The sequence below is a fragment of the Cryptomeria japonica genome, chromosome 5 (assembly GCF_030272615.1).
Source record: "Cryptomeria japonica chromosome 5, Sugi_1.0, whole genome shotgun sequence".
In the NCBI taxonomy this organism is placed as follows: domain Eukaryota; kingdom Viridiplantae; phylum Streptophyta; class Pinopsida; order Cupressales; family Cupressaceae; genus Cryptomeria; species Cryptomeria japonica.
Window position 1 is genome coordinate 356,734,932 of NC_081409.1, and position 12,351 is coordinate 356,747,282.

The 12,351-nt window shown below is 37.7% G+C and overlaps 1 protein-coding gene across 2 annotated transcripts in view; it reads right to left on the bottom strand.

The window, feature by feature from the left end:
* Window positions 1-396: 396 nt before the first annotated feature.
* Window positions 397-12,351, bottom strand: part of LOC131034349 (ASC1-like protein) — a 77,520-nt gene continuing 65,565 nt past the window's right edge. For both annotated transcript variants that reach the window (XM_057965822.2, XM_057965828.1), the window contains exons 5-6: window positions 922-1,106; window positions 397-831 (exon numbers count right to left, since the gene is read on the bottom strand). In XM_057965822.2, the coding sequence (XP_057821805.1) occupies window positions 800-831; window positions 922-1,106 (217 nt within the window). In that variant the 3' untranslated portion in view covers window positions 397-799. The remainder of the gene's footprint in view (window positions 832-921; window positions 1,107-12,351) is intronic.

The following is a 12,351-nucleotide window of genomic DNA, read 5'->3' on the forward strand; positions in this document are numbered from 1 at the left end:
TTAAAAATCAGAATTTGTATTTCTAGAAGTTAGTTTACATCATTGGCTCTTACTAAAAATGAACGCTTGGATAAATTGTTATATGCTAAATGTCAATAAATAAATAATTGGCAATTATATTCAACCTGTTCTGCATTGCAATCATGTTGAGTGCAATAGTGAAAATAAGTCCGCATCACGAGTTACTGACATAAATTTGCTTGACATGTTTTAACAAAATAAGAAACAACAGTCCATATCTTCTTTAACATACATCATGGCCAGAGGCACAAAAATCTTTATGACCTGATAAATTTAATTCTTCCATGAAATGTGACCGTACCATGTAGGTTGAGAAATTAGCAAGACATGAAATCCATTATTCTATGATGAATTTACTTTTTCTGTGCTATTGACTGGATCAAGTAGAGTGCATAGCCAATTAATTAATCTCAATTCCAATGTTTGCCAAAGACTTCCACTTCAATTAAAAAATCCTGCAAACAATTATATTGCACTCAAACCTAACCGAAAATCTAAGACAATATGCTGAGCCAAATATCCACTGCCTGCTGACCTTATAATTATAAATTATGAGTAACATAAAAGTGTGACCATCTAACTACACTGTCTGAAATCCAAACCAGCTCCTGCAACAATGGATCTTACAGTTCATATTCAACATTGAATTTCAACAACCGCGTGCTCGAAGTTCCACCAATCTTTGGATAAAATAGTTGTCAACACTTGAACAAACAATGCATTCAAGTCATTATTCCACTTGATAGTGTGGCAATTTTTCAATGGCACTTGTCATCTTTCAATCATCTTTGTCCTCCTCGCCTTCAGAATCTAAACAAGCAATAGTACAAAAGCTCAGAAAGTTAAGAACCATGATCTGTGGAAATTAGATGAACACAAGTCAAAATATCAGAACTATACCTGATCTGACATCATCTCCAAGCTTGCCTCTTGCCTTGATCTGCCTAACAAGCATACGGTAAATCAAAACCCACCAATATATATGTAGGACAAGCAAACAATAAAGCAGAGAGTTGAACACATAATAGTAAATGGGTCCTTCTATCTTGTGCTTCTCTTTGTCCAATGTTTGGAGCACTTCATAACTGTAAAAACATCAACAAACCACAAAGTTGAAGTTCAATGTAGATACACCTTGGAAATAATGAAAAAATAAATTTCACTTATCATGAATTTCTCATGGATTAACCATAATTTATTGCTATACATGCTCAACAATGGGTACATCTGTACCCTAAAGATCACAAAGATTCAGATATACATTAAAAAATTCAAGAAGACCTAAAGTCCAAGTGCAAACAGATACAATTATTAAATTTAACACAATTCCAAGGCATAACCTAATGAATAAAAACAGGTGGATCTATCATTCATTTAACTTGAAATCTTAAGAAACCGCTTTAATTGGGTTGCCAGATTCAGTGAACTCATCTAAACTATCTTAATGACAAACTGTAAAGAAATGCTATCCACAAAAATGCAAAATAGCCCAAAGATTTCAGTTTGTAGGGCGAATCACCAAGCATTTATTAAGTTGTGTGGGCTATCACACTAAATAACACAAAAAAACATGATTGACATATAATGACCTAATGAAGTACATACAGATCTGAATTTGACAAAACTATATCTTTGATCATACTTGAAACCTCTGTTACCTGATATGTTGTACCAGGCCTGAACGAGTCTGGGTTCAGGTCTGGCCATGGTTACACCTTGAGCATGCCTAGGGTGTGTCCAAGGTGTTGATTTTACAGGTATTGATTCTTTCTTTTATTGCTGCATATGGGTGCCCATCTACATATTGTCCATTTTTTATTGATTGTATGTGTTCATCACTTCAATTATATATACTGGTGGTGTCCCTTCACTAAGGGTCACCACTCTTGGTCCAATAATTATATTATATTATTATATTATCATATAATCTCAATAATAATAATAATATTAATATAAGTATTTGTTGACGTGTATTTTGTACACAGCCTAACACAGAATAAAATACCCAAGGGTACCTTATCCTCTCTTGAATAAAGTTTCCAAATGCTGAAGATATCGCGAAAAGGATCAATCGGAGAAACTTCAAGGTTCTTATATGTAGGATCTCTACGTGTGGATAAGCTCTCTGTGGTATGATGTGATTTGTTGGAATCACAAGGGGACTTACATTTGATGATTGAACTTCTGATTTGCCTTTGAATATTGCTGGAACACAGGATCTTACTGCCTTAGATTTGAAAAAATGGAAAAAAGATGAGGGCGAAGAGAGAATCTAATCCTAATACTAAGACTGTAGGAGCAATGATTGATCTTTGATGAAACTCTAGCTAGGTCTTGTTTTGACATCGCAGGACCATCTCCACAAGGCTAGTGCGATCTTCGAAGGGAAGCTTTATGATGTTCAAATCATCACTGCAGGCATAGACACCATCAGGTTGATGCATATCAATGAAGAAGCGACAATTGAAGTTAAGCTTAAGCTGAACGATTCCAGTTGACTACACAAGGCAAGTCTGCAATCAACAAACTGCTAGTAGTATGGATATGCGAATTTCACCATCAATCAAGCATATTTCTTCCACTCATCTAATAACATGAAATCAAATATGAGAAGTATAAAGACCATGCAAATTGTCGAATCGACCCATAAATTTCACCATTTCTTCAATGAAGTTACAAGTCTTTTACAACAACATCTTGGCAACAACCTTTGCCTTCTCTCTCTACTCTACTCTAATTGCTATTCTATCTTATTACTTATCTATTTCTAATTGCTTCCAACTATATCTCTTATCTATCTAATTGCCTTTACAAATGAAATGCCAAGGCTTATATAGTGCCCACAATACAATTCAATGGCTAAGATCAATTTGAGATCAATGGCCAAGATTCAATAATGAAAACCCTAATTAGGGTTTGTTACAACCATTACATAACATTTAATGCTCGACCAATGATAAAATTGTATTGCTTGGACACATGTCCTCTCTAGAAAATTCCACCAATGGATAGCTAGGGTAGGTACATCGGAGTTTGTGCCACCTTCCATGAGTTAGGTACATTGAATCTGGAAATGCTGAGGTCAACCACACTGACTGGAGAAGTGATGACTAGGATGCCACCTCGTCTGACACTTGTAACTTGGTAAATATTCAACTTGATGTAGTTGAGAAGCTAGCTTTAATTAATTCATCTGGAACTATCTGCTTCTTCAACAAACCCTTGTTCTAACTTCTTGTGTCCTTGATTTGCAGGATGATGATGTACCTCGCCTTGGAATACTGGATTGGAAGAGGTCGCCCTTGATGATGTTAGTCCAAAGAAGGTCGTCCTTGTCGATGCTAGGCTGGAGCGAAGAAGGTCATCCTTGTCCTTGCTTGATCGTTCTTGATCTGGCTTTATTTTCCTTGAGGAGAGTCTTACGACTTGTAGATCTTTCGAGCTTGGAGTCGCCATCTTGATACCTACACAACATTTCAAAATTAGTAATATATCTTGAAATCTAAAATTTAAACTTAAAAGGAAGATTCAAGATTTTAATTAGGAAACTTCATGATAAATCTTGAGTTATCATTTCCTAATTTAGGATTTTCAAAGCAAAATTTAAATCTTTAAAAATGGTGCCAAGGTGATTACGCCATACCTCCTCTTGAGAATTAACTCTAAAAAATAGATGAATTTTGCTAGGCAAAGTGTAGATCAAAGCTCTCCCTTGGATAAAATGCACCTCCTTTAGCTTGGAAAAGAACTCCACCTTCCTCTTCAAAAATCTGGAAATTCGCCTTCAAATATCTTCAAAACATCTGGAATTTATCCTCCAATCTAGCAAGAAATATGCCTCTCCAATAGCCTTCAAGATGAATTTCGCCTTCCTTAGTCTCCACACTTGGTAGAAATTCGCTCCACACAAGCTAGATTTCGCACCTTGTTGTCCTTCTCCAAATCGCACTTGTGTGAATAAATGAATGATGGATTAAAATCGCTCAACACACCTCTCTTATATGGGCGCTCATCCTTTCATTTCCCATAGGCCGACTTGAAAAATAGGCCAAAAGATAAATAAAAATTAAATAAAAGGAGAGGCCGACTTGAAAAATAACATTAAATAATACCCCAAGCGCTCCCATTTTATTTTTAAAATAATAATAATTAATTTCAAATGCCTTTATAATTAAAAAAAATTTCGATTTTAAGGCTCAAAATTAATTATTAAATGCCATGCGCCATCATTAAATGTCAATTTAATTTCAAAATATTTCAAGGTTTTATCGAATTTGCAATTTGAAGGATATTGGCGTCCAAGCATGGGAAAATAATAGATATCAACAAGATCGCTTTGGTCCCTTGGAGAGGGACAAGAGCACCTATACCTTTTGGACCTCACACTTCTTGTTTTTTACGTCCAAGACCTCATTTTTGACGTCAAAGATGGCATTTTTACTTAGAATTTCGAGTTCAATTTATTCGATCTTTGAAATGAGTGCATTTTAAAGCATTTTCGCCCTGGTCCCTTGGAGAGGGACAGGAGCGATTTCATCTTTTGTCCTTGGTCCTTGTCTTTCAAATCGCCACTTCAAGTTTGGAGGCAAACAATGATCTTCGTTCGTCCTTTAATGCATGTTCAACTCCATTTTGCAAGGCAAACTTTGACCTTCTTAAGACTTTCGCCCTGGTCCTCCAGTGAAGGACAGGAGCGATTTTTACATTTTGGCCTAAGGTTGTTGACTCTTTGTGTTATTTCTTTGTTCACCATCTTTCAAAAGACATTTCTCACTTTGCATCTCTTTGTCTTGGCATGATTTTGGAAGGAAATGATTGATTTGAAGAATATCGCCTTGGTCCTTGAGTGAAGGACAGGAGCGCCATTTAGTTGATTGTGCAAATTCTTGATCTCCTCGTCCTTGAATTACCTTTAAGGCACAAAACATGCTTTCGCCATTTTATCTTAAGTTGTGAAAATGAGAAATGGTATTTCAATCGTTAGGCACTTAGGCATTTTGAAGATTTCGCTCTAGTCCCTTGGAGAGGGACAGGAGCGCCCTAGCCAATTTTCATCGATTTGGTGGTCTTTGCAATCTCGTACCCTCTTGAAGCACTTTAAATATCATTTTGACCTTGTGTCTTGACTTGGATTCGTCCAAATTTGGAGAGGAAGGATTGGATATTAAGTTTTTCGCCTTGGTCCCTTGGAGAGGGACAGGAGCTATTTTGCAAATCCAAGCTTATCCGTCCTTTGTTAGCCTTCCAAGTTATATTCAATGGATAAATCATGTTTTCCTTGGTCTCTTCAAATCATAAAATTGTCTTGATCCTGCAAGAACAGTGCAAATTTGAAATTCAAGCTCCGGTCCTTCAGTGAGGGACGGGAGCACTTTTGCAATTACAAGCCAATTCGTCCTTTGCTAGCTTCGAAAATTATCTTCAACGGATCGATTGTGTCTTCCTTCACCCACCTCAAACGCGAAACTTGCCTTCCTTTTGCCAAAAACTTGTCTTGAGGGAAAATCGCTCTGGTCCCTTGGAGAGGGACAGGAGCGCCCTTTAAAAATAGCCCTGGTCCCTTGGTGAGGGACAGGAGCGAACTTGTCATTTAGGTTGATTTTCTCCATTGTGGCCCACTCAAGTTATATTCAACGAGTAAAACATACTTCCCTTGACCTCTTCAAATCGCGAAATCACTTAAATCTTGCAAGGATAATGCGAAATTGGAATTCAAGCTCCGGTCCTTCAGTGAGGGACAGGAGCGAATTTTGCTCTCTAGGCCAAATCGTTACAATTTTCATCAAAAAATGTCTTGGCTAAGGAAGATATCATCTTACTTCATGCTATGAATAAAAGTTAATGTCCAAAAAAGGTCTAAAATTGTGCATATAAAGAAAAGCGCTCTAGTCCTTCAGTGAGGGACAGGAGCGAATTTGACCTTCTAGGCAAAAACTTCATCATTTCATTGTTTTTGATCAAGTCTGGATGCTCTATCATGCTCATTTCGTCCTTCACCATGCTTTTGATGTCTCAATTTAACCAAACAAGGCCAGGAATGGCTCAAATAAGTATTTTCGCCCTGGTCCCTTGGTGAGGGACAGGAGCGCTTTGCCTTGGTCCCTTGGAGAGGGACAGGAGCGAAATTCGCTCTGGATCCTCAGTGAAGGACAGGAGCGAAATTTGACTTTTTGAAATTTGACTTTTTGACATTTCCTTCTATGTTTCTTCTTTCTTATACTTTAAGTTATATTCCATATATACTTTCAGGATGTTTGAGAGTGGTTTCAAACCTCCAGGAGTTATATTGCAAAATCTAGTTTTTTGAGGTTTTTCAGTTTCCAGACTTAGTCAAATTTCAGGATCAGGACATTCCAGACTTAGCCAAATTTCAGGACATTCCAAACTTAGCCAAATTTTAGGATCAGGACCTCACTCAAGCCGGACTTGCTTATCCATGTGATCCCTCGGGCGACACTCAAAATGCAAAGGCTAACTGACAAAACCCTAAAAAACCTAAAAAGACAAACCCTAAAAAGCAAAAAAAGCAGGGGTCCCCATTTGCAATGGGGCGATGTGTGAAAACGTCACAACAGTATTATATCATAATAATTATATTATCACAAATATTATCCCAATATAATAATTATATTATCAATACCTATCAATATAATTATTAAATCACAATAATTATCACAACCTTTATGTTATCTATGTCGGCCTGTAGGAATCTGATCAACACTCCATCTTAGCCGATTAGGCCGATTAGGCCACTTACACATTTGTCTTCCTCAGACTGGAAGTGATAACCGACGCTGCCAATCTTCAACACTCCCTCTCAGCTAGGGAGGATACTTCCAGCTGCACAAAACATATCACCTCATAGTGATATTAACCACAATGGCTACATCCATATGTGGAAAGGAAAGATATCACCTCACTGTGATATCAACCATCATGACTTATCCATAGATATCACCTCACGTGATATCCACCATTATGGCTTATATATATAGATATATCCTCATGTAATATCCACCATTATTGCTTATCCATAGATATCACCTCACGTGATATCCACCATTATGGCTTATCAATAGATATCAACCATTATTGTGAAATCGTCATCTCACAATGATGGTAAGATGCACGAGTGTTCATCATTGTGAGATCGTCACCTCCCAATGATATTCACCATGGCTCATCCAGAGGGTAAACACGCAAGTACGAGATCACTACGGACTCTCTCACGTGGTGTTGTCATGGCATCACACACATGACATCCACCATGAACCATATTAGAGGGTGGGTACATCATGGCTACTCCCATGGATGGAAAAAACAAATAAACACAAGTGCTCATCACATAGTCGTGATGTCGTCATAACGTTCACCATAGCTACTCCCAGAGGGTGAATGAGCACAACTGCTAAGTCATAGAATTTCTCCCATGACATCCACCATACCTACTCATAGAGGGTGGAAACAAGGGCTTTCACCTCAAACTTCTCTCGCAGAAAAGAGTGCATTAATAAGGGCTTGCACCTCAAACTTCTTTCACAGAGAAGAGTGCATTAAAGTACATCTCAAGAAATCACTGATGCTGAGACTCACTCTTAGCTAGGGCTTCATTCTCGCAAAACCCCAAACTTACCAAGAATCCATCTATCCAGGAATATCACGACCTATGTGTCAGCATAAAGGCCTTTCAGCCTACATACATGGGACTCCATCCCATGAATCATAGTCCTCAGACTGCTACAATTTCCCAAAGAAGAAATCGATCATCATATCTCACTGATGCAACCTCCATCTCATGACAGAACTGAAGAAGTCATGGTCCAAATGGAAGTATACCTGATCACTAGAGAAACCATCTCGACATGGTCCACTCCCTTTGAATCAATATGACCAAGATCCTTGGATGTCAACTGAAGCAGATCCTCTAGCTGCTCCCTCTGACACGGAAGCATACCCTTCTCACATGGTCCCAATCATGGAATATATATTGTTCCAAGAATGCAATTGTCTCCAATGACTCCAAGACGAGCGTATCAGCCTGCTTTGCTGCTACAGCTGAGAGTTTAGGATTTTCTTTCTTGACCTTATTCCAGCTCCACAATATTGTCATCTTCAACGCACCTTCCCGCGGTATGGCTGTGTCGTGTAATGTCCCCAATTGGGATTTCCCTTAATTTAATCTTGAGAGTAGTTCTTCTATATCATAAACCTCTGCTCTACTAAAAGGGATCCAAATCAATAACAAAGATGTTACTGCCTGAGACTTAATAACAGTTCTGATCTGGTCTGCTGCTCTTATTGAGTGCTTTCCTATGAAATAAGAACATATATCTGAGATCTTCCCCCTTATTCTCCTTTCTAATGTAATTCCCCTGCAACCTGTATCTGAGTGGACGTCACTGTTTGGGAACTATTTTGAAGGAGTATGCAAATGATAAATCTGCAAACCCAACGAAGATGTTGCCTCCTTTGATATACCTTTGTGAATGGTATGATCTGAATTCCTTGTTCTATGTTATAGCGATGATGCTCTAAGGCTAAATCTGTCGTGGCGGTATTGCTATGCTGGTACAAATATCGATCATTAATAATGGTAAGAAATGGTCATTGCTGATTGGCATATGCTCACGATGCAAGGTCTTTGACCTGTTCACTCCCGGCTTTCCCACACAGGAAAACAAATGATAAAAATATCGAACTCTTCTTTCTTTTTTTTTTTTGTATACATGTAAATTATCAGCTATCGATCGAACTGATCCTATTTCTGATCGATGCATTTGATATGGTCAATTCTTTTATCTTCCCACCTTTAGTTACATATGATTCATGTTATCCGATGGCTTCCATTTTTTTATCCCCCTTGCTCGATATCGGGAATACGAAACTCCACGTATTTTATGTCCAATATACTTACGTATGTACCCATCGCAGCTTCACTATGAATGGAGGGTGCCGTTAATGTCTAGCCGGCAAGTATATTAATTATTATGTGTGGTGTCTTCTTCCTCATAGGGACCGCCGGATTTTACTGTCTATTCTGCTCCATCAAGTGCCGTAAATGAACTCCCTTCCGTCTACCAGATATGGATAGAAGTTATGTCCCCAACAATCTTCCATAGAAACATTATTGCACAAGAAGCGGCACCAAGTGAGTCACAGTATGTTACTTAGCCAGGAACCACTCCTATCACCAACACCCTCGATAAGAAATGGAGGTCGTGCTCATTACAATTCCTACGGAAATACCAATTGGAATTGAAGTTGTTGTTGATCGTATCAACTCATAAATATGAAAGAGTTCACTATCCTGTCGATGACCTTCAGCCACTGATTGAATTGAACTGGCGATTCATCATCAAATGAATTATATCGCATAGGAGCAGGAAGATCCAACCCGCTCTGATACCATGTTGATTTTACCACAGGTATTGATTCTTTCTTTTATTGCTGCATATGGGTGCCCATCTACATATTGTCCATTTTTTATTGATTGTATGTGTTCATCACTTCAATTATATATATTGGTGGTGTCCCTTCACTAACGGTCACCAGTCTTGGTCCAATAATCATATTATATTATAATAATATAATATAATCTCAATAATAATAATTATATTATCCCAATATAATAATTATATTATCAATGCCTATCAATATAATTATTATATCAGAATAATTATCACAACCTTTATGTTATCTATGTCGGCCTGTAGGAATCTGATCAACACTCCATCTTAGCCGATTAGGCCGATTGAGCCACTTACACATTTGTCTTCCTCAGACTGGAAGTGATAACCGACGCTGTCAATCTTCAACACAAAGGGACTCAAGTATGCCTTGCATAAATTTGAGATGTATAGAGGACAACCAAGGTGCACCCTAGTTGTACCTATTCCCCAAAACACAGATCTCAGTTATAAAAAGTGTGCTAAAAAATACAGTTTTAAAAAGGAAAAAAAACCTTACAAACTTGGCAATTAAACCTATAAAGGTAACATGCAAACACAAAATATACACTCCTACTTGTCATTCCAAAATTCATCATTTGTCATTGCTCATGGTTTCTAGTTCTTTGAGTGTTGAGGATCGCAAAGGCATATTTGATAGGTAATATGTGGATTGAATAGCTGGTATCAAATAGATTCATCATTGAAGGTAACTTTTTTTTAAGATTGATTTTCAAGCCGCCTCAATTTTATTTAAATGTTTTATTGTTGCTTTTGGAATTTTTGTTATTCATTTTTCAATGTCTTGTAGGGTTACATTGTTGTTTTTTCAATTGCTTTTTTTCCTATCTTATTGTAGCCTAGCATTACATTTTTTCCAATGTTCCTATTATTTATTTATTTTAAAACATGTGGGCAAAGATATAGTTTAGAGCGGCTACTAGTTCTAATTCAATGGGCCTAGGGATGTGTAGGCCTGCGAAATTTGACTGAAGATCCTCTTTGGTGACTTGTCACAATAATTGAGCATGTAGGGGGTTTATCCTTAGTGTTGTAGTCAATGCCATAATGAGCATAAGCTGTCATTTAGTTGAGTAAAAGCTCACCTGTGTGCAACGGTTGACCAAGGAATAAAAAATTGTCTTAGACTAGATATGGGTTGCCAAAGAAGCAAGTTCTCTTTTATGTCAAAGAGCAAGAAAACACAAATATTACAATTGACAAAGGAAGACATAGCAAGTTCTCTTTTATGTCAAAGAGCAAGAAAACACAATTATTACAATTGAGAAAGCAAGACATCTTTTGGCCAAGAAAGGATTGTGCAAGCCACTTGCAAGGCCATCTTCCATTTCTCCATACCTGATTGCCACAAATCGCTTCATTACAACACCATCATTTCCACAAAAGGATGACTCAACATGCAAGCCCATTAGAAAGGCATTTTAGAATGAGGCGAGCAATATTGTAGATGAACACATATGCGTTGTATTTATGCCAATGGGTTTCCTTTCAACCTTGTGAGATTACCATATCAGTGGGACATGGTGATAGCAATTATCACACATGTAGCTTATAGAAGTTGTGTATGAAAGTGTGTGCACAGCCTTATCTACAAAGGAAAAGATAAAAGACATCACTACAACCAAACAAACATTCACAACCCAAATTCGGATTGTCAATTATTTCTAATGATGTAAAAATTACAAAAAACATGCCCTAAATTAGTGTAAATGTAGTGTACCTTAAAGGGGCAATGTTTTTGAAGGTAGTTGATTGTGAAAAGAGGCGAGTGAAGGATATTCAAATTTCAAAGCTAATATCCTCATAAAGTCAATTGAGATGGTGGGGTCTCAACACATTATGTAAGTCTTAACAGACAATGCTAAAAATTGTTAGGCAATAGATTTATTGGAGGCGGCAAGATACGGGTCCATATTTTGGACACCATGTAAAAGCATGGATGGAATAATTGCAGAGTACTCGGTGAGTTTTGAAAAGCTCGCAAGTTTTTTTGCTCGGCAAGTATTTATGCCATTAACTTGCACAAAAAACTCTCAGAGTTTTTGGGAAAAACCCCAGAGTTTTTGGGAAGAACCCCAGAAACTCACCAAGTTTTGTGGCGAGTTTTTCATAAAACTCGACGAGTCTCTGGCAAAAACTCATCTACGTAAAAAAAAGAGGCCCGAACATGTCAAAAAATTATCTATTTTTTTTTTCAAGTCAGTCTCATTCTCTTCATCAAAATATATACATGAAGTATAACATTTAAGTATACTTCAAGTTATATTTCGTGTATATATTGGCAAGATGTTTGAGAGTGGTTTCAGATCTCTACGAGTTATAATGCAAATTCTACGTTTTAGAAGATAATTTAAATTTTCAGAAAGTCAAATTTCAGTAATCAGTAGGCTCCTATTAGCAATCTCTCGCTCTCTCTATCTCACTCACTTTATCTACCCCGAATTCTAGGCCTATCTATCTCCCTATCACTCTTCCTTTATCCCCTCTCTCTACCACTCTCTATCTCACTCTCTCCTCTCTTCCCCAAGATCTAGACCTCTCTCTCTCACCCTCAGATCCTCACAAGGGATGCTACCTGCTATCACAAAAGCTTGCACCCTTGTTGAGCTATCAACTCAGCAACCTTGTGAAACATGGAAACAACCCCGAAGTGTGGGACCTTGCGCAAGGGGGTTGAGTCTCCGGAGAAGGCCGGCTTCCTTCTCAATCCAGGTGCAGGTGTTGAACCAACTCAACACTTCAAAACTTACTCCTAAGCCTATCCTAATAGCTTGCAGAGGAAAAGGGAAGAGAGAAATGCTTTAAAAAGAAAGGAGGTGATGCACCAAGATAAGAGATTGTTTCTCTCCCCACCCGAAATGGC